We start from the raw sequence: 22286 nt of genomic DNA, 5'->3' as shown, positions 1-22286 counted from the left end.
AAATGATAAAAATGAGTATATTTACAAAGTTAACGAATTAATTGAAGATCCAAACTTTATAATAAAATGTATTTCAATTTTACCACCGGCATCAGAATTGCTTCTTAAATCAGAAAGATTTAACAATATTCTTCTTGTGGATGCCACTAGAACCAATACAATCTGTGCGGGTAAAATGGGGGTAATTGCCACTACATCTCCAACCAGACGAGCTATTCCGATAGCATATGGTTGGTCTGTGGAAGAAGATCTTCCACTAATGTCTAGTTTATTTAAGACAATTCTCAATAAAATCACCAAAAATGACATTTCAATTATCTTGAGTGACGGCGGAACAGCTATTAAAGGGGCATTAATTGAAAATGGATTGATTCAAAAACAACGGAGGTGCATTTTTCACCTTTTCGAAGATGTGAAATATTCGAAATGTAGAAAAATAATATGGTCTTTGAATTTGGCTATAAACTCTGTTGATTATACAAACAAATTAAATGACATCAAAAAATCAATAACAGAAAATTATCAAAATTATTCGGAAACAAAAATTGATAAATTTATTAAAAAATTAAAAGACGCAAATCCCTTTAAGTTCAATTCATTTGACCAAGGATTGCAAGCTACTTCTGTTTTGGAAGCCTTAAATGGGGAATTCCAAAAAAGAAAAAATTTCGATATTATTGAAGCTTTTGCCTGGTTTACAGATGCAACAGTCAAATATGGAGTTGAGGCATTGAAAAACTGTGGTCAACCAAAAGAAATTATCGATTTTGTAATTAAAAAATCGTTCTCATATAATGTTCACTACAGCGAAATCAAAGACTTATTTAAAGTTATTGATAGGCTTGGCTTTGAAGAAAAAATCCTTATCTTCAATGGTAAAGGAATTTGCAGTTGCAATGAAACAAAGCGTTTCGAAACCGTTTGTTCTCATATTGAAGCACTTAACAATCAAAAACCTGAATTAAGAATTAATGTAGACCAATATTTAAATAATTGTTATACAGCGAAAATATCAGATGAAAAAATTGAAGAACTGGCAAAAATGACGGCAAGTTATAAAAACTTGCCAGCTATAGATAGTTTAGAGATCCCTGAAAGAATAAGAAGAGATAAACAAACGAGAAAGAGAATGCCTTCAAAATTTGAATATAATAAATAATGTTGATTTCAAATTTTGAGGAATTGATCGTCAATTTTGAAAGGATAATAAAAATTGAGAGTAGGTGTAACTTTTTTAAAAAAAAGGAGTGTGGGACAAACTATCCAGTGTCACTTTTTATTAACCTTATTTTAAAAAATTAATAAAATAATAATAAAAAATTATTTGAATCTTTTACATTAATTGTTTCTTTTTTAAAAGTACCTTTAAAGTACAATAAACAAGATTTGAATCTATTGATCCTTGTTGCAAACTTGAATATATTGCTTCAAGCATTTTCAAACATTCGACTTTTTTGTTTTCCAATATTTGTTCATGGTCATTAGCTTTTCGTAATATACGAACAACTTTATCACTATTGATTAATTGAACTTTAAATTTAATCAATAATGCTGGAACAACCGTTGTGTATAATTCAACAACAAAATCGTCTAATCGAATATTCCTTCTCTCTGGGAAATAATAATGCTTGAGAACTTTGAAATGTGACTCACTGACGTTATTAGTCGCGTCACCTCCGTTGCGATAGCGCTTATTCCAACGATCTAAATGATGCCTCCATTGCCTATCTAAGTACTTTTGGGCTTTCGGTTCAGTGGAAAGAATTTCAAGAATTCAATCATAAACTGCATCTAGGTCTGCAGCTTCTTCTTGAGTGAGGTGCTCTGGAACTTCTTCACTTGTTTCAAACGTTTCTTCTTCTGGAATAAATTCAGAATCGTTTGGATCATCAGAAGATTCTCGTGGTAAAAAGATTTGAGAAGGTTGAAATTCATTTTCGATGAATTCTTCTTCATATTGTTCCTCTTCTTCAATTTCTTCTGCTTGAAGTAAGTGAGATTGAGCTGGTTCCTCTCTAGGATTTTCTTCTTCTTGGTTCTGTTCTTCCTCGGGAGATTCTTCTTTAGTATCGAATACTAATAATTTCATTAGATTATAAAATTCTTCAAAATTGTCTCGTGATTTAAACTTATCCGCTTTTCTTAATATGGCGCGAAGGACATGCACGCCACACCAAAGAATATGACAGTTTGGAATACCTCGCTCAATTGCCTCGGCTATTTGTGGGGCGCAGTCCATACTTATCATCTCGGGTTCTCTATTAATATATTGAAAATAACGACAAACACAATATTGAATATTTTCGCTTGTGTCAGGAGAAATAAAGAAATACAAAAAAGGAAAAACAATAGTATGTTCTGTTTTTCCTGTGAGTGCATATAATGGAATGTTAGCCCTTAGAAGTTTATACGTTGAATCGATGTGAAACGTAGAAATTTGGTGACCAAGGGCCTTCGCTTCGAAAGGTGCATATAAAAAAACTAGTTTTCCCGGCTCAGAGATAAATTCAATTAAATCTTCTGGACAACTTTCTTGAACAGATTCGACAAAGATAGCTAAAGAAACTTTTTCATCCGAACTAAAGCGTTTGGAAACAATTTCAGCTCTTTGAGCAAATTTACGTAATGCATCTGGACCTTGTGCAAATATTGAAAGTAACTCTTCGTCTGTATATGAAATATTTAAGTCTTGGAAACACTTAAGTTGAGCTGTAGCATGATTCATATTGTTTTCAAAGTAATGTTTAAGATAATTTCTGACAAATAATGAGGATATTGTTTTTGTTGATTTCGGAGGTGCAGAATGATCATGAGAGTCAGAGTGGATTAGTAGTTCATATTTATCTTGATCTATTATCCGGACTTTGAATTTAGCTTGACATTGTGGATACTTACATTTGTATTCGATCGTGGAGTATTCTTTCCTGCATTTTTGAGAGTAGCCCATGCTAGCTTTTATCTCTTCTTGGATACCAAACTGGAGGAGCTCCATAGTGTTGAATATCACGGGCTCCATACAACAAATTGAATAAGGTATTTCAAAATTTGAAGGAAATGGTCCATCATTGAATGTAGTGGCCGGGAATTGAATGACATACAGATAGTTTGAGGAAATTTGTTATAAATTATAATATAATTGAAGAATTAATTATCAAAACAAGTCTAAGAGCCATTTGTCAGATTTTCCCGAAATGCAAGGTTAAGATTTTAGCAGCGACTAACTTTGAGTGTACATATATAATTGTTATACTGAGTACTTTCTATCTGTGTTACTTATTTGAGTCTAAGAGCCATTAGTCAGATTTTCCCGAAATGCAAGGTTAAGATTTTAGCAGCGACTAACTTTGAGTGTACATATATAATTGTTATACTGAGTACTTTCTATCTGTGTTACTTATTTGAGTCTAAGAGTCATTTCTACCATAGAACTAGATATTGTCTCTCATTAAATATATATAACTGTAAACTGCTTAATTCATTTATCTATTTAGATAAAATTATATTTATATAAGATTTCATGTTATTATTTCATCTTTATTATTTTTTTTATTCCTTTGAAAAGTGACACTGGATAGTTTGTCCCTTTCTCTAAAAAAGAAGATAAATCAAATATATTTTAATAAACAAATCAAATTATTAATTCATGCAAATTTTTTTAAGAAATGATCGGCAATTTTGAAAGGATAATAAAAATTGAGAGAAGGTGTAATTTTTAAAAAACAAGATTCATATTTTATAATAAAAAATAAAATTCAATTGATTTTAAAAAAAACAATACTTTTATTGTAAATTTGAATTCAAATTATTGTTTTATATTCAGCCTTATATATTATTTTTCTTTAAACATTATTTTTCTTTCTTCTATTCAAATGCATTTTCAAAGCAAATTTTGAATTATCCTATATTATCTCAATTACAAATATATTTTTATTTAACTTAAATGCACAATTAATCTTTTCATAATTTATCCATTTTGATAATTTTGATTTTTTTCAAAACGCTCTCAAATCTTTACAATTTGTGAGAATAATTTTATTCCCATATCAAAATTCAAATTTGTTTTTTAATAATTGCATTTATCTATTAATATACTATCTATTTTTTCAATTTTTTATTTTCTATTTTTTATCAATTTTTTTAAAATAAAATTTCTCCTTTTTCAACATTCTCCTAAACATTTTACGAAATCTTGCTAATATTTGCTTTCCCCATATTTATGGATGTGTTTCACCATCAATATACTTTCTATTTATTAAATTTCAATAAAGAAAAATCTCATCTTTCTAATTCCTTCATGAAAAATCCGAATTCATACTTGATTTATTATATACATTTTTACTAGCTATTGAATCAATTGTACTAACAATGTTAATTTCATTATCTAACTATAATATAAAATGTAAATTATAAAATATTGTTTAAATTACATACTAACAATATAATATGATTGATCTCATCATGCATAACCATCTTACCGTTCATTTCCATCAAAAACTCAATATTTACTATAAATATAGTAATTATATCATTTGAAAAAAATCCAAATTTCCTCCTAATTCATATATTTCATTTTAAATATTATACATATTCTATGTTCATAATGCCAGATCTAAATCTCAAATAGATTTCGAAATAAATAAAGAACAGAAAGTGTTCCTCTCAAAAAATGGAAACACTTTCCGGTTCCTCGATGATTTCGAATATCTTGCTATACGAGCATTAATATAATATAGTGTAATGCATGAAAATTCGGTTCAATTCATTTTTGACACTTTACATATATCATATTGCAAAAAAGTTTTTAAAATATGATGTATGAATAAGAGTATGATTGGTATAGATTTGGGTTGTATAAATGTGATTGAACAATTGTTAATGGAAAGTTCAAAAACTTGGGTGCAATCAGAACTGATTGCACCCAAGTTTTTGAACTTTGTATAAGGAATTGTTGGCTATGATGTACTGATCATGAATCAGTACATCATAGCCAACAATTCCTTCGCAAACAGCGGGAAACTTTGTCTGAATAGTTTAACATTCAGACAAAGTTTCCCGCTGTCAGAGAGGGAATGGAAGGGTAAGAGGTATACATTATGAATATATACCTCTTACCCTTCCATTCCCTCGAGAAAGTTCAAAAACTTGGGTGCAATCAGTTCTGATTGCACCCAAGTTTTTGAACTTTATATAAGGAATTGTTGGCTATGATGTACTGATCATGAATCAGTACATCATAGCCAACAATTCCTTCGCAAACAGCGGGAAACTTTGTCTGAATAGTTTAACATTCAGACAAAGTTTCCCGCTGTCAGAGAGGGAATGGAAGGGTAAGAGGTATACATTATGAATATATACCTCTTACCCTTCCATTCCCTCGAGAAAGTTCAAAAACTTGGGTGCAATCAGTTCTGATTGCACCCAAGTTTTTGAACTTTATATAAGGAATTGTTGGCTATGATGTACTGATCATGAATCAGTACATCATAGCCAACAATTCCTTCGCAAACAGCGGGAAACTTTGTCTGAATAGTTTAACATTCAGACAAAGTTTCCCGCTGTCAGAGAGGGAATGGAAGGGTAAGAGGTATACATTATGAATATATACCTCTTACCCTTCCATTCCCTCGAGAAAGTTCAAAAACTTGGGTGCAATCAGTTCTGATTGCACCCAAGTTTTTGAACTTTATATAAGGAATTGTTGGCTATGATGTACTGATCATGAATCAGTACATCATAGCCAACAATTCCTTCGCAAACAGCGGGAAACTTTGTCTGAATAGTTTAACATTCAGACAAAGTTTCCCGCTGTCAGAGAGGGAATGGAAGGGTAAGAGGTATACATTATGAATATATACCTCTTACCCTTCCATTCCCTCGAGAAAGTTCAAAAACTTGGGTGCAATCAGAACTGATTGCACCCAAGTTTTTGAACTTTGTATAAGGAATTGTTGGCTATGATGTACTGATCATGAATCAGTACATCATAGCCAACAATTCCTTCCTAAACAGCGGGAAACTTTGTCTGAATAGTTTAACATTCAGACAAAGTTTCCCGCTGTCAGAGAGGGAATGGAAGGGTAAGAGGTATACATTATGAATATATACCTCTTACCCTTCCATTCCCTCGAGAAAGTTCAAAAACTTGGGTGCAATCAGTTCTGATTGCACCCAAGTTTTTGAACTTTATATAAGGAATTGTTGGCTATGATGTACTGATCATGAATCAGTACATCATAGCCAACAATTCCTTCGCAAACAGCGGGAAACTTTGTCTGAATAGTTTAACATTCAGACAAAGTTTCCCGCTGTCAGAGAGGGAATGGAAGGGTAAGAGGTATACATTATGAATATATACCTCTTACCCTTCCATTCCCTCGAGAAAGTTCAAAAACTTGGGTGCAATCAGAACTGATTGCACCCAAGTTTTTGAACTTTGTATAAGGAATTGTTGGCTATGATGTACTGATCATGAATCAGTACATCATAGCCAACAATTCCTTCCCAAACAACCCGAAATTTGTCTGATTCCACACTAATTTTATTAATTTATCTAAACTTTTATCCTCGTCTACAATTTAATCATCAATAATTATCTCTTGTTCTATTTCACTATTATATATATATATATATTTATATGATTTGATTTAAAAAAAATAAATAAATTAATAAATCATTTACTCAAATATATCAAAAGTTTTATTTTTATATATAAAGATAACTACTTTTAAAAAAAATACCCTATATATTTTTGCCATGTAAACTTGTCACTTTTGTCAGAAGTGAAGTGAACCGAATTTTCATGCACAACAATTAATATAATATAGTTTTCCGGCCAGAAAACGAAACAATTTTTTTCTGAAATCAACCGCATTGTCCACCAAATCAAGAAAATCCGATGATTCCAAATACCTTATTGTATATACTTAAAAACATTTTGACTTTCAGCTTTATTAAGCCAAAAAATGTTTTCTCTGAGTGGGGGACAAACTCGCCCATTGTCACTTTTTCATTAACCTTAAACTTGTAATTTTCATTATTTTTAATTAACCTTATTTCTTTCCCAATTCCTGATTTATTTTATTCACTTACTATTAAAAGTCACATTTTAATAAAATATAATAATTTATTTATAGCATTTTTTACTATACTGTAATAAAAAATTAATTATAATAAATTAAATGTTTATTAAATCAAATGTTTTCTTTGCAATAATATTTTTAATGTTGAGTAAACAATGTTGGGATCAAGTGTATCATTTTTCAGACCTTTCTGAACAGCTTCAAGCATACTGATGCATTCGACTTTTTTTAAATTGTGTCATTTCTTCGAAATCTCTTGTTGAAACATTTCCGGAATGATCCCACTATCAAATGGGATATTAAGATCTTTGAAACACCTTAATTGTGCGTAAACACGGTCTTGATTTGATTCAAAATATCTTGTTAAATAAGATCTATAAAAATATGATGTAATTTGTTGTGATTTGTTTGGAAAAGGGGCAGAATGATTGTGGGTGTTAATACATTTTCGTATGTGGTACTTGTCATCGGGAAGTGTATCAACAAGGAAGCGACATGGACAATTCGGCCACTTACAATTAAATTGGATTTGATTTCTTTCTTTCCTAGTTTTATATGAATAACTACAACCTGCTTGGATTTCTTGTTGCACTCCATACTTAAGCAACTCGATATATGTGAGTTCGTGATCTTGGATCTGCATTAAAATGAAATGATTTGAAAGAATAAAGAATTTTGAATATATTGATCTTATTTTGATAAGCTTGGTCGTGTTTTGAATAGCTTGGCCATCTAATTCAATTATGATCTTTGAAAATTAGGTGAAATAAAACTAAACATAAATGTAAAACTAGGGATATGAAATTTTGGTTGTACACAACTTGTATGTGCCGGATACCATTGTGTCAAATTTTTTCTGAAATTAACTTTAAAAGTACTAAGTAAGATCATGAGATATAGCAATATATGTTTAAACCAACTTATATTTTGGTTGTACACAACTTGTATGTGCCGGATACCATTGTGTCAAATTTTTTCTGAAATTAACTTTAAAAGTACTAAGTAAGATCATGAGATATAGCAATATATGTTTAAACCAACTTATATTTTGGTTGTACACAACTTGTATGTGCCGGATACCATTGTGTCAAATTTTTTCTGAAATTAACTTTAAAAGTACTAAGTAAGATCATGAGATATAGCAATATATGTTTAAACCAACTTATATTTTGGTTGTACACAACTTGTATGTGCCGGATACCATTGTGTCAAATTTTTTCTGAAATTAACTTTAAAAGTACTAAGTAAGATCATTTATTTTTGCATAATATAATGCCAATATGGTTTCTTTTGATTTTATTTCATTTATAAGCAAATCAGATTTACCCAAAAACTCCACTCCATAAGCGTTCATTTGCGAAATTAAAAAGTGACAATGGGCTAGTCTGTCCCTTTCTCTGTTTTCTCTCAATTGCTGCTCACAATTTCTCGATGAGAGATTTCGCAGAAATGTTTATATAGTTCTTTCCAGAATTGATCATACAGATAGAAAAAATTATTAAAATTATGGATGCGAAATCTCATAAAACACCTAAACCGAGATTTGATCCAAATAAATATAAAACAATTTAGCTATTATATGTGAATAAAAATATCTATATTAAATGATTTTTTAGAATTGAAGGTGAAGAAATGCAATCTAGGAAAAGACGATATCTTTGAATACTTTACAAAATTTTGTATAGTTTACATTATTCAAAGTCACTTTTTGGTCCGAGATTTTGTCACTACTGTATAAATAATTCATTAATGCATTTATCCAATAATTATGCTATGATATTTTTATGCCTTATTTTATTTCTCTTATATTGAATAAAATGTTAAAATATCGAAGTGTTTCGACTGAAAATTTGATAGAAAATGGTAATTTTTCTTGCAGAAATAGAAAGTATATATTGCAAAAATAGTTTATGTGGAAATCCCTAGTCCAGGAATACGATTATTTATCTGAAAAATTAAATAATCGTCTGACAAGGGTAAATTTATTTTTACCATTATGTTTATTATAATAAGAACTTCTTATTTGAATTTTTTTTAAAAATTGTAATCATGTAAATCTTTGAAAAAATATCTTAAAATTAAATCCGAATTTAAATAGAAAATTTGGATGTTTTTATAAGTTACATTTATTTATGATTCATTAAATTTTTAATATTTGGATACTTTGCAAATTTCTCAAAATTGCATGCATATGCGATCTTCATACTTTAAAATCTTTCTATTTATCCATATATCTATTAATATACAAAGTGGCAATGAAAATTTCGAAATGAAAAACGATTTTAAATATATTTGAGTGTAAAAAGTGATAGATTCGATAACAAACAATATCAATATATTTATTATGCCACATCATATTTACTCACCAAGCCACAGGTTCGGACGTTGAGGTCTGGGGTCGAAACACTTCTTAAAATATAGTTCAGACTATAATCATTAAAGATTATTGATATTTATATAGATTATAATAAATTTAGTTTCATTTTCTACTTATATTTTGGAGTGTGGTAGAATTTACGAAAAAGTGACACTAGAAAAGTGACACTTAACCTTAAATTTCCAAACACTATTTTTGATTGTATTTTGTTATTTATATATTTATATATATGTATATTTATATATGTGTATATTTATATATGTATATATTTATATATGTATATATTTATATATGTATATATTTATATATGTATATATTTATATATGTATATATTTATATATGTATATATTTATATATGTATATATTTATATATGTATATATTTATATATGTATATATTTATATATGTATATATTTATATATGTATATATGTATATATGTATATATTTATATATGTATATATTTATATATGTATATATTTATATATGTATATATTTATATATGTATATATTTATATATGTATATATTTATATATGTATATATTTATATATGTATATATTTATATATGTATATATTTATATATGTATATTTATATATGTATATATTTATATATGTATATATTTATATATGTATATATTTATATATGTATATATTTATATATGTATATATTTATATATGTATATATTTATATATGTATATATTTATATATGTATATATTTATATATGTATATATTTATATATGTATATATTTATATATGTATATATTTATATATGTATATATTTATATATGTATATATTTATATATGTATATATTTATATATGTATATATTTATATATGTATATATTTATATATGTATATATTTATATATGTATATATTTATATATGTATATATTTATATATGTATATATTTATATATGTATATATTTATATATGAATAAATAATACATCAAACTAGTTTTAGAGTTGATAGTAAGAAGCGAAGAACACTACCAGTAAGATACAGCAGTAGTAGCTGCTTCATGCTGCATTGAGTATTGTTGAATAATTTGAAGTAGTGGTTTTTGAAATCAGCACCCCTATGAGAGCGCTGGCGACCGAAACACCACTAGTAAGATTGTGTATTAGAAACTGCTTCATGCTGTATTGAGTAAGCTTCGATATCTTTATCAGACCACCTTTAAATTAACCACTCACATTCTCACTGTGGTCCATCTAAAATTTGTAAACTTTATGACATAAAATTATATAGGGTGTCCAAAGGTGTGTTTAGCACAAACCTGAATACTGCGAATAGAAATAAACAAGTTACATATATATAAAGTTTATTTAAATATAATCACCATTGGATTCAATCACGCGTTCGCAGCGATCGATCCAGGCTTGAAAGACACGCTTTAAATCATCATGAGAAAATTGCTCAAATTGCTCTCTTACAAAATTTTCAAGATCATCTGGACTCGCGAATTCGCGTCCTTCAGCTCTCTTTTTTAGCGTGCCGAATAAATAAAAGTCAGAGGGTGCAATATCAGGTGAATAAATTGGGTTTGGAACAACTTTGACATTGTTTTCCACCAAGTAATTCATTACCTTATGACTTTTGTGAACTCTTGAATTATCAAAATGAATTGCAAACTTTTGTTTTTGTTGTTTGGATTTCTCAAACTCATCAGAATTGATAATTTGAGTAAGAACATTGTCAATTAGATACTGAGCATTCATCGTATTAGGTTTTTGAAGAATATCAATTGCGATGATGCCATTCACGCCCCAAAAAACCGACAACATCATCATTGGTGTGTCAATTTTTTTCTTCGGGAATGTTTGCGGATTTTCATCCTTCGGGATCCACATGATTTTGGCTTCTGTTGCATATTGAAACCAAGACTCGTCCCTGTTACTAAAAAGCGAAACTTCTTGGATTGATACGCACCCAATATAGAGAGGAGCTCTTTCGAAGATTGGACTCTAGATTTTTTTTGAACTGAATTAAGGTTGTGCGGAACCCAACGTGTATACGCTAGTTTGTAGTTCAAATAATTGTGCAGATAATAACTGACTGTTGTACGTGGTATCTTTGTCATCTCCTCTATCCTTCTGAGTGATGCTCTTGGGTCTTCATCTAGCGCTTGAAGAATTGCTTTGATTTTTCTTTGATCCGGCGATTTTTTGTCAATTTTTATGATGGGCGCCTTTTTGTTCATGAAGTGATACATCCTAACATGATACGTTACAGTGGAATAGCTAGGAGCATCCATACCGAAGCATTTTACCAATGTCTCGTAGATTTTTTTACAGTCTTTGCATTTTTTTGCAAGAGCGAGGATGTTTTCTTTATGATTCATTAAAAAAATGAAAAAAATCCCGCCAAAATTTCCCGCGAAACCGCCTCTTGTCTCAAAATTCATTTTATATCCCGGCATGGCGCCAAAATACAACATACTCATCATATACATATATTCATATTTTTTATTATATATTTATAATCAGCATATATCTCCATTAATAGTCTCATATAGAGCGCTGTGCTAAACGCACCTTTGGACACCCTATATTATATGCAGGATCCCACCTATTACTTAATCTTTTTGGAATAAATGTTTTATAATATTTATCGATTGATTGTAATTTTTTGTATAAACAAAGTTTTTTATTTATATTAAAAATATATTCGGTTAATGATATTATCTTATAATTTGTAAATAAATCTAGTAATAAAATAACTTTAATAGTTGGTGTCACTTTTTCGAAAATTCTGGTTTTTTCGTTCAGACTATAATCATTAAAGATTATTGATATTTATATAGATTATAATAAATTTAGTTTCATTTTCTACTTATATTTTGAATTAATAATTCTTGATAGATCAATTTGATGGCTTACAAAAGAATTATATGGTCCAAATTGAATACTTACAAAAATCCGCTCACAAAATTAAAAAAAATTGATAATTTTAATTAAATTATAGTAGTAATTTGTCTTGCAGCTTGGATAATATCAACGGGAGTATAATGCTTAAAGCAATCGCTTCTACTTTGCATAAAAAAAATTAATATCTCTTCTATATGCGTCCTAAAGCTAATGATAACTACCAAGGGCCTATTCCTCAGAAGGCCGAATCCCTCATACAAAATGCATACAGTTATCTTGAGTATTTGCTGAAGGATCATAAATGTCGCGAAGCTCAACTTAAAAATACGCTGAATATATTCGATAACTGGATGGAAAAAGGAGAATGCCTTTTCAATGTTACAAATGATGACAAAGAAGATTATTATTGCTTTGTCAGATGCAGGCAAGAGAAAAAGGAACCAAGTCGACTTATTGGCCTTTGGTTGCTTTGTGCATCCTGCTCAGTGGCTTCCTGCGAGAGAACCATTAGTGCACAAAGGCTTATCCTGACAATCCGCAATTTAAGGCTATCCAAGAAAGTTAAGGACACGCGGTTGACAATTTTCAGGAGTCTTGAAATGCATTTACATGTACTTAATGTATAAATATTAAATATTACTTATCAATATAAATTTTTCAATTTTATCATTATAAAATATTTTGAAAGAAATATAAAATTCCCTTCGAAATTTGAGTGAACTTATAGGAACAAATTTATTGATATCTTTTTCTTTTAATTTGTTTGACTAAATATATTTGCTTTTCACAAAAAACCATTTAAATACATTCACAAAATTGATAATTAATAATTGTATAATAAACAATCATCGTTAAAAATATAAGCAAAATAATATTAGAATCAATAGATCTAACATTAAAATAAAAGATTTTATTTTTCAATTCAAGTATTAATGTTAATGCTGATTTAACTTGTTATAATACAGACTAAAAAGTGAGAGATTTTAAATTTTAACAAAATTGGCATTTCATTGAATGAACTGCCATTATAAGGAATGAATTCTATAGCATCAATGCATGGACCAAATATTAATTATCCTCTTCAAATAGCCGGCATTGAATGGTCACTTAAATTTACTTGAGCCTGAATATATTCTATTATATTAGGGAAAACCGCAACCACTTTTTTAATCACGATTTAAATATATAAATCGCGATTTTTTAGGAAAATCGCGACTTTTTTAAAATCGCGTTTTTTAATGAATTGCGATTTTATTGTGGTCGCGATTTTTCAAAAAAATCGCGATTTTTATGAAAAATTGTGATCAAAATTAAACGCGATTTTCTTTATCAATCGCGAACATAGAACAAATCGGAACCATGATTTTGGACCTCATTAAGCGAAAAGGTCGCAATTAAATTCAATAACAAAGCAATTCACAAAGATTTTTTGAATCTAGAATGGCTGTTTATCCATTTTAGACTGCTCACAATATGGTTTTTCTGCATACTTGCCGAAATCAGAGATCTAAAATCAAACAATCTCGATAACAAATACCTCAATCCCACTTTACTGGTCAAAATTCTTGAAGTCTTACTTTACTGCACTAATTAATCATAATTTACCTTTAACTAAAAAATATTACATAAATCTAACAAAAAAACCTTTAGCAATAAAAATACATTTGCTCAAGCCTATCGGCAACTCAAATCTAAAAAAACTTTTTATAACATTCTTATTACAATTTTTATTTTATTCTTATATTTATATTTTTTAGTTGACTTTTTAAATAATGATCTTTAGATTGAACCAATAACGCGATTTTCCATATAAATCGCGATTTTTTTGAAAAATCGCGACCACAATAAAATCGCAATTCATTAAAAAACGCGATTTTAAAAAAGTCGCGATTTTCCTAAAAAATCGCGATTTATATATTTAAATCGTGATTAAAAAAAGTGATTGCGGATTTCCCTATTAAAAAATATTTTAAAAAATAAAACAAGTTTTTTAGATTTTAAGATGATAGCATTGATATTTTTAAATTCTAAAACGACAGAAATACGCCATTTTTTCTGTAGATTCCAAAATCACACTCTTAATGAAATAAAAGCATTTTTTGTGATCGACGGCGGAGATGAACTCCGATCGCTTCGCACCCTTCGTCTATCTCCGGGGTCGATCACAAATTTTTTACAACATCCCCCATGGGGGAAGAAAAACTTGGAAATGTAGTTTTTTCTTCCACCATTCCGCATGGTTAGTGATAAGAGTGTGGTAATATGGACGAGATTTTGGAAAAATCTTGTCCTCGTCATTAAATTGACCGCGATCATATTTCTTATACAATATAAATGGTGAGTACTCTGTTCCACTGTTATAAATCAGGGCTGTTTCTCCTTTTCCTAATTGGTCGGTTTTGCTGTAACGAATTCTGAGGTTGTAAACTCCTTTTTCTAAAGTTATATCGTTGTGGTGAAGATTAAGTGCTTCCCTAATAACCTTTCACGATCAAATCTGACACGTTTACAACAATATTTTGTCAGATTTCAATGCAGCCTTTGCCAAAATTTCCAGAGGATCATAACTGAATCTAGTTGACCACCGCATATTTTTTGTATAGATGTTATTAAAAATGCGTTTCTTCATAGGTATAGATAATATTTTAGGCTTGTGAGTCTAATTTTTCTCTCTGTGATACAAATTGTGTATGTGCTGAAACTAGTTGCGAAAGGATGGTTTCAGCTCAAGGTATAATATTAACTTCCAGAAATCTGAACATAGCACAAGATCTTATGGATGCAAGCCTTAAGATAATGAAGGGTTTAAGTTATAAACCATATTAGATCTTGAGATTATTTTGTTAATTGATTAAAATATTTTTTATGCTTTTAATTATATTTAATTGTTTATTTGAAATGGAATAGAATGGGTTTGGTATATTTGATTCTTGTAAACCAAAATATAAGATTTGACTGCGTCAGATTTTACACGGCAAATTTTAAATGCATGCAAGGTCCACTTTGATGAGTTTCAGGAAGGAATTGGAGACTATCGGGTACTGGTATTTCATCAGTCTCTTATAGCCTCCAATCCCTTCAATTCCAATCAGAAAGTTCCAAAACTTTAGTTTAATGTAATGAATCAAAAAAATCCTGACACGAAGTGTCAGAATTTTTTTGTAAAGTGTCAAAAATATTTTTATTAAATTTTATTATTTGGAACTAGATATAAGGAATGAAAGGGGAAGGGGTATATATTTATAATATATACCTCTTACCCCTCCATTCCCTCTCTGACAGCGGGAAACTTTGTCTAAATGTTAAACTATTCAGACAAAGTTTCCCGCAGTTTGCGAAGGAATTGCTGGCTCTGATGTACTGATTCATGATCAGTACATCATAGCCAAGAATTTCTTTTAAAATTGTTAGAATTTTTTTTGGATTATCAAATTATGCGTAGAATTTTTTCAAATTTTTATACAAGACGATAGCTTACGAGGCTTTGATTCGAGATCAGAACTTCGTAAACTATCGTCTCATCTCAAAAAATTGCTCCAGCTAGATCCATTAAAGTGTCACTTTTCCGTGTAAAGTGTCAGAATTTTTTTTGATCCGCGACACAAAACTCTAGTTTAAAGTCTTTCAATTAACCAAATGGAAGTTTAATGCATGAAAAAGGGTCCCAGTTCATTTTTGACGCTTTATAATTTGTAATGATATAAAATAAATTAATAATATATAATATTCTAAACATATTTATATATCTGGCTAAAAATTGAGTGCAATTTCAACATAGGAGTGTGTGAGTACTATTACATGTAATAGTACCTCAGATCCGCCAATCCAGAGTTATATGATCATCAAATATGGGAACAAACAATTTATAATCATCCTGGAATTTTTGAATTATTTATGGATGATATCAACTCTATGTTCAACGGATTATCTGTGGTAATTTTCAGATTACTAGTGATATACTCTGATTATGTTAAGGCTCTAAATTTTTATTTTTTAATTGAGTTATATTCAAATTTTATGGAAGATCTTGAAAGGGACTTCATCTAATGGATGGAACAGTTCGATACAATCAAGATTAGAATCCATGAACTGTAATTTATGTCTTTTGACAAACTCTGTACCTTCTTTGGATAAACTTTCATCAAATTCACCGTTCAACAAATTCTGTGAAACTTCTTGAACAAAATCTTGGAACCTTTCATCATGGGACTTCTTTAATGGTATCTGCGCTGTAGGAATATTCATTAATTCCTCTATTTCAGCTTCAGTATCATTAACGTCAACATGAGGTTCTTCGATTTCAGGTTTTGGTTCTGATCCAACCAAAAAGTCAAGAATTTCTTTTTTCTTTGCTTTGCCGGTGTATTCTTTATCCAAAATATCCTTGAAAAGTGCTAAGTTTTTCAAATAGTTGTTTGAAGGTTTGTAAGATTGATCGTCAGAATAATATTCATCATTAATTTCTTTAATTTCTTTTAAAGAATCAAAGACTTTCTTTAATTTGCTAAATGGAATTTTTTTCTTACTCGTTCTCATTTAATTCAAATTAAAAAATGACACTTTTTTAAACGATAAGGTTTTTATTCATAAGAATACTAAGGTGATTCCAGGACCTTGTTTTTGTTTTTCTTCATCCATTCGTTCCAGAATGTATTAGAAATCTTCCACGAACTTTAAGAAATCATACTCCTTGTGAGGATATTTATTGCACAAATAGGAAATGTAATTCCATAAGCGGATACTCTCCATATCAGTAAGGGTAGTATTGCCATATACTTCTTTGAAATGACTTTGTAATTCTTCGACTGTGACTGTTTCCTTAGTGACCCATGACTGAAAGAATTCATGAAACTTGTCCAAGCTCATGAAAAAAATGACACTTTTTAAACGATAACGTTTTGTAAACGATAAGGTTTTTATTCGTTCATGTTTGGATTAAAATGTTTTGCAATCAAGAAAACTTCATCCTGAAGATCAGCAATGGCTTCCAGAATTGAATCAAGTTTCTCATTGATTTCTTTGAAAGAAACTTTTTGTTCATCTTCTGATTCCTCTTCGAAAAAACCAGAATTTTCGAAAAAGTGACACCAACTATTAAAGTTATTTTATTACTAGATTTATTTACAAATTATAAGATAATATCATTAACCGAATATATTTTTAATATAAATAAAAAACTTTGTTTATACAAAAAATTACAATCAATCGATAAATATTATAAAACATTTATTCCAAAAAGATTAAGTAATAGGTGGGATCCTGCATATAATATAATTTTATGTCATAAAGTTTACAAATTTTAGATGGACCACAGTGAGAATGTGAGTGGTTAATTTAAAGGTGGTCTGATAAAGAAATCGAGGCTTACTCAACACAGCATGAAGCAGTTTCTAATACACAATCTTACTAGTGGTGTTTCGGTCGCCAGCGCTCTCATAGGGGTGCTGATTTCAAAAACCACTACTTCAAATTATTCAACAATACTCAATGCAGCATGAAGCAGCTACTACTGCTGTATCTTACTGGTAGTGTTCTTCGCTTCTTACTATCAACTCTAAAACTAGTTTGATGTATTATTTATTCATATATAAATATATACATATATAAATATATACATATATAAATATATACATATATAAATATATACATATATAAATATATACATATATAAATATATACATATATAAATATATACATATATAAATATATACATATATAAATATATACATATATAAATATATACATATATAAATATATACATATATAAATATACATATATATAAATATACATATATATAAATATACATATATATAAATATACATATATATAAATATACATATATATAAATATATAAATAACAAAATACAATCAAAAAATAGTGTTTGGAAATTTAAGGTTAAGTGTCACTTTTTCGTAAATTCTACCACACTCATTCCTCTTCTGATTCTTTTGGTACCTCATCTTCTTTTGGAAGCGAGAAGAAGTATTTCTCAATGGCTTTGTCTATTTCTTCATGGAACTCCTTTAATGGCATGTCTGAGAAACAATGTCCCATAAAATTTTGATTATAGATCATTCGAAAAATTTCTGATTCAGGATATTTCAAACTATTCATCAATTTTTCTTTGACCATCAGCAAGTAAGGTAGACTAACAATTACATCTTGATCTTGATTTTGTGAATCAAATAAGGTATCAACATCTTCAATGAACTTTTCTTTGGTAATACCATGTTGATCAAGGACTCGACGTTGGGCAAAGACATTGAATTCCAAATCCATTACTAAAAATGACACTGTCAGACCATGTGGTCATTTCACTTTTTTCATGAGTGAAGAGTTAACTGTTCTAAACTTTGAAGATGCTCAGTCGTTCAGAAAAGCTGCTTGGCAATATGCAAAACAATGAAGCATTTGTCGATTATGCCATGAAGAACTTTCGTGACTTATTTGAAAGAAAAATTGGTGAAATCGTTGTTGATTGGTTCATTCAGAGACATATGATTGACTCAAACTAAAAAAGTTATTTTTATTAAATTAATTTTTTTTATTCTTCTGGTTTAAAGTTTGTTAGAATTGCTAATTTCAATTCCTGATAGATGAGTTCAAGGAATTCATTATGAGCAAAGACTTCATTCGGAGAGGTTTCGCAATTGAATTGAATAAAGTACTTCAAAAGCTTAGTAAAGTAACTAAGATTGTTGCGGTCACCATAAAGTTCATTGAATTTCTCCATTGCTTGGACTGGTGTGTAATTCTCCATGGGTTCTAATAAATTTGCGAACTCACGAAATCTTGTCTTGTCAGTTTTCATCATTTAAAAAATGTCACTTTTTAGTTTTTTCAATGGGCTACGACGAGGACATGTCTTACATAAAGAACTCAATGAACTTTCTCACGAATGCAATCATTGTTTTCTTTTGTGTTAACCTTTTCATTCTTCTCCTATTCATGATGTTGTTCTTCTGTGAGTTTCACGGACAATTGAATCGTCAAACTAACATTCAATACTTAAGAACAGCAAATGATGCTCAAGACTTACTTAAAAACAATTGAATAAAAAAATTTAATCATTTATTCATTCTTTTTTTTTTCTTTCATGTTTGTACCGGTTCCACGTTTGATCTGATCAAGAGAATTCATCATGTCATCAAGATAACTTACTGATTCTTCCAATTTACGCAAAGACCTTGCGTCAACTTTATGTTCTTTTATCTCTGTCTCAATGTCTAATTTGAGTTGCTTAACCAAATTCATAATCCCTTCAACAGATGACATTAAAAGTGAAGTGGTCAGAGTGAACGGTTTTGACAGGTTATTTACTCTAATGGAAGGATTTGAGTTCATGCCACTTGCCAGCAAAGAAGGCGCAGAAGAAGTTGTTGTCGCTGCATTCTACGCTAGCTCACACGTTGACGCATTCCGAGCTTACCAAGATGATCTTGTAAAAGAAGGTCGAAAGCTTGGAAAGATCCAAATGTTGCTTGACTTCTTCCGAGGAAATCTTGCACAGAAGTACGAGAAAAAAGAATAAACAATTAATTTATTAATACTTAATTTTGTCACTTTTTATTTTGTCTAATGGAGTCAATGACACCTAAAGAAAGAGAAGAACTTGAAGAACTCAAAGATGCTCTAGTTTATTCTTATCAACATGTTGAAGCATATAAGGAATACCTTAAGGTTCCTAGAGACGAACACAATCCTACGATCAAGATCTACGATGCTCTCATAGACTTCTATCGTAGACGTCTTGCAGGTCATGAATAAAAAGTAATTTTAATCAATGTAAGTTTTTTACTCTGATCTTAGATTTCATCGGGGCATGATGAAAGAATGAAGTCCATAAGTTCTGCCTTTGTTTTAACAAGAAGTATGGCGGACATGAGGAGTTCTCTTCTGTTGGAACCCATTGGAACACGACCTTTCCAATTGCGCATTGATCTCAATGCTGGGACTGTAAAGAACTTGAGAACGTAAAGTCTTTGGGACTTAGGGAGGAAGTCGTCTTGTTCCCTCTCTGCTTGTAGTGTTCTTGTCGAAGCTGTTGACTTGATTTCGTCTTCTTCGATCGGATCGTATTCTTCTTCACCTTTCTTCATGGTCATACGTTCACGCTTGTAATCATTCCTGAGAGCATTGAGTCCTGCTTCAAGATCTTGAGGATTTTTTGTAGGTTTCCATAAAGGTTTCTCCTGTTGCATTTGTTGCATAAGCTGTGTTTGTTGTTGCATCATTTGCATCATCATTGTCATCATGTCTGGTGTCGGTGCTGCTTGAGCTGGTGTCGCAGGTTGGTCTTGGGACATTTGGTCCGACGGTTTAGAACGTTAAGTACCGGCACATTTTGTACTGACACGTAAAGTACTGGAACGATAAATACCAGTACTAATTGTCCATGTCTGAACTTCATCCGATCTGTCAGCTTGAGATCAACGAAGTTGTTTCGAATTAACTCCTACAAATCTTCAGTACCAATAGATCAATCCAACTTACAAAAGTTTCAAGACGCCAGATCCAAAGACTTGAAGCTGCAGCAGGAGTAATTTTAAGCTTTGAAGAAGGTCTTACAGAGAAAAGCGACATCCTTGACTCAAAGCGTGACACACTTGCTGCTTTCTTAACGAAACACCCATGGGTGAACATAGATCTTAAGATACCATACCAAGGTCTTGTTGAAACCTTTACGATTTACAGGCAACTCCTTGAAAGACCTGAACAAAACATTCTGGTTGAACGTGATGGAACATTAAATCCAACAGATCTTCAAGTTGAGAAAGAAGAAGCTTAAGAGTAAACACATTCATTTACAAACGTCACTTTTTTGAATTTTTTCATGAGCGTTCACGTGAACGCATTTTGTTTATCAACAGTTGTAATAAGAGAAAATATTAAAAATATATTTGGAAGATTAATAAGCATTTGTGTCGCCTTTTCTAGTGGAAATGTAACTTTTGACCAATACTATTAATTATTCTATTTGAAAGCTCCTTTATTTTTGTAATAACTTTAGCGTGACTTGGAGCAAGCTCTCTAGTCACACAATTTTCAATATCAGTAATATATTGTCTAAAACCCGTGAAAAAATTAGTGAGGATTGGAATTATAAGAGCAGAATTAATTCGGTTCGATTCAAATATGGTAGAGAGTGTTGCAATTGGATGGAAAAGAATATAAACTATAACGTATTACTTATCAAGTAAACTTATTGCTATTTGAGTAAATCTAAAAACTATTTTTTTCAAGCATCGGAGTTAAGGGAAATTATATTATCTAGATTTTCTGTGACATAGTCTAAGATGTCACGTAATATATACCATCCAGTCTTATTGTACTTTGGACAAATTGCCCTAAAGAACTTTCTAATTGGTAGCTTTCTCAAAAAAGTTAAGATAATTCTTAAGAGATCATAGTCAATATAACATTTTGGAGCATTTTGCAAAAAATCTTCTAATGCTAATTGAATATCGTGACAAATACAGGAAAAACGAATAACCTTATTGGAATTAGATGTAAATCTGTGGTTTAAATTAGGAACTTCCACAGGAAGGTTATCAGTAGTCAATCCTGCGAATTTGATATGATATTCATTAAGTTTTTGTTGGATTTTATCTACAATAGAGTAATATGACGCAGAATCACTTTTAAAATTAGTCAATACTGTGAATGGATGTGTCAATTCCATAATTGCAGAATTAAATATCGAATCCATTTGGTTTAGCAAAGAATCCATTTAATGAAGAACAAAGTAGTACAATCGAACAAAACTAAGAAAAGAAAAAATCATGTTGGGATAAAACTAAAATCATTAGTTTAGTTATTATTGCAATTACTTTTGTTATTAATTCTATAATAACACTTTTATTTTATATCAAATTAAGTAAACAAATTGATGTTTATTTTGATAATTAGAAATAAATTTGAAAAGTCTAATACAAAACCTTTGGCATTTCTTGTTGATGGT

General features: G+C 29.8%; 10 protein-coding genes and 2 pseudogenes across 12 annotated transcripts, besides 12 other annotated features; 5 read left to right on the top strand and 7 right to left on the bottom strand.

The window, feature by feature from the left end:
- Positions 1-683: 683 nt before the first annotated feature.
- TVAGG3_0103850 (uncharacterized protein) lies at positions 684-1159 on the top strand (the record flags this gene model as incomplete). The annotated part of the gene is made up of 1 exon (XM_001282319.2): positions 686-1159. A coding segment is annotated over one exon (474 nt), but the record flags the coding sequence as incomplete, so codon positions are not given.
- An 86-nt stretch (positions 1160-1245) lies between these two features.
- Positions 1246-3589: a mobile genetic element.
- On the bottom strand, positions 2188-3016 carry TVAGG3_0103840 (MULE transposase domain-containing protein; the record flags this gene model as incomplete). The annotated part of the gene is made up of 1 exon (XM_051222871.1): positions 2188-3016. A coding segment is annotated over one exon (829 nt), but the record flags the coding sequence as incomplete, so codon positions are not given.
- A 1275-nt stretch (positions 3590-4864) lies between the features above and the next one.
- Positions 4865-6525: a mobile genetic element.
- Positions 6526-6973: 448 nt separating this feature from the next.
- Positions 6974-7011: a terminal%2Cinverted (terminal inverted repeat of MuDR-5_TvMULE4 transposon ID:TVAGG3_0103810).
- Positions 6974-8477: a mobile genetic element.
- Positions 8440-8477: a terminal%2Cinverted (terminal inverted repeat of MuDR-5_TvMULE4 transposon ID:TVAGG3_0103810).
- Positions 8478-9588: 1111 nt separating this feature from the next.
- Positions 9589-9626: a mobile genetic element.
- Positions 9627-10701: 1075 nt separating this feature from the next.
- Positions 10702-10729: a terminal%2Cinverted (terminal inverted repeat of Mariner transposon ID:TVAGG3_0103770).
- Positions 10702-12004: a mobile genetic element.
- Positions 10782-11908, bottom strand: TVAGG3_0103780 (annotated as a pseudogene). Its single transcript has one exon. A coding segment is annotated over exon 1 (1127 nt).
- Positions 11977-12004: a terminal%2Cinverted (terminal inverted repeat of Mariner transposon ID:TVAGG3_0103770).
- Positions 12005-12517: 513 nt separating this feature from the next.
- Positions 12518-12949, top strand: TVAGG3_0103760 (uncharacterized protein; the record flags this gene model as incomplete). Its single annotated transcript, XM_001303382.1, has 1 exon — positions 12518-12949. One exon carries the CDS (start codon positions 12518-12520, stop codon positions 12947-12949), a length of 432 nt encoding a protein of 143 aa, XP_001303383.1.
- Positions 12950-15286: 2337 nt separating this feature from the next.
- Positions 15287-15405: a mobile genetic element.
- Positions 15406-15537: 132 nt separating this feature from the next.
- Positions 15538-15727: a mobile genetic element.
- A 604-nt stretch (positions 15728-16331) lies between these two features.
- On the bottom strand, positions 16332-16859 carry TVAGG3_0103730 (uncharacterized protein; the record flags this gene model as incomplete). Its single annotated transcript, XM_001303381.1, has 1 exon — positions 16332-16859. The coding sequence occupies one exon, from the start codon at positions 16857-16859 to the stop codon at positions 16332-16334; it is 528 nt and encodes a 175-aa protein (XP_001303382.1).
- A 1394-nt stretch (positions 16860-18253) lies between these two features.
- TVAGG3_0103720 (uncharacterized protein) lies at positions 18254-18604 on the bottom strand (the record flags this gene model as incomplete). The annotated part of the gene is made up of 1 exon (XM_001303380.1): positions 18254-18604. One exon carries the CDS (start codon positions 18602-18604, stop codon positions 18254-18256), a length of 351 nt encoding a protein of 116 aa, XP_001303381.1.
- Positions 18605-18869: 265 nt separating this feature from the next.
- On the bottom strand, positions 18870-19139 carry TVAGG3_0103710 (uncharacterized protein; the record flags this gene model as incomplete). The annotated part of the gene is made up of 1 exon (XM_001303379.1): positions 18870-19139. One exon carries the CDS (start codon positions 19137-19139, stop codon positions 18870-18872), a length of 270 nt encoding a protein of 89 aa, XP_001303380.1.
- Positions 19140-19396: 257 nt separating this feature from the next.
- On the bottom strand, positions 19397-19600 carry TVAGG3_0103700 (uncharacterized protein; the record flags this gene model as incomplete). Its single annotated transcript, XM_001303378.1, has 1 exon — positions 19397-19600. One exon carries the CDS (start codon positions 19598-19600, stop codon positions 19397-19399), a length of 204 nt encoding a protein of 67 aa, XP_001303379.1.
- Positions 19601-19649: 49 nt separating this feature from the next.
- On the top strand, positions 19650-19856 carry TVAGG3_0103690 (uncharacterized protein; the record flags this gene model as incomplete). Its single annotated transcript, XM_001303377.1, has 1 exon — positions 19650-19856. One exon carries the CDS (start codon positions 19650-19652, stop codon positions 19854-19856), a length of 207 nt encoding a protein of 68 aa, XP_001303378.1.
- A 47-nt stretch (positions 19857-19903) lies between these two features.
- Positions 19904-20092, top strand: TVAGG3_0103680 (uncharacterized protein; the record flags this gene model as incomplete). Its single annotated transcript, XM_001303376.1, has 1 exon — positions 19904-20092. One exon carries the CDS (start codon positions 19904-19906, stop codon positions 20090-20092), a length of 189 nt encoding a protein of 62 aa, XP_001303377.1.
- A 38-nt stretch (positions 20093-20130) lies between these two features.
- Positions 20131-20631, bottom strand: TVAGG3_0103670 (uncharacterized protein; the record flags this gene model as incomplete). Its single annotated transcript, XM_001303375.1, has 1 exon — positions 20131-20631. The coding sequence occupies one exon, from the start codon at positions 20629-20631 to the stop codon at positions 20131-20133; it is 501 nt and encodes a 166-aa protein (XP_001303376.1).
- An 89-nt stretch (positions 20632-20720) lies between these two features.
- TVAGG3_0103660 lies at positions 20721-21113 on the top strand (annotated as a pseudogene). The gene has a single exon. A coding segment is annotated over exon 1 (393 nt).
- Positions 20721-21113: a mobile genetic element.
- Positions 21114-22286: the final 1173 nt, after the last annotated feature.

Source organism: Trichomonas vaginalis, chromosome IV (assembly GCF_026262505.1).
Source record: "Trichomonas vaginalis G3 chromosome IV, whole genome shotgun sequence".
NCBI lineage: Eukaryota > Parabasalia > Trichomonadida > Trichomonadidae > Trichomonas > Trichomonas vaginalis.
This window is presented reverse-complemented; position numbering and strand designations above follow the sequence as displayed.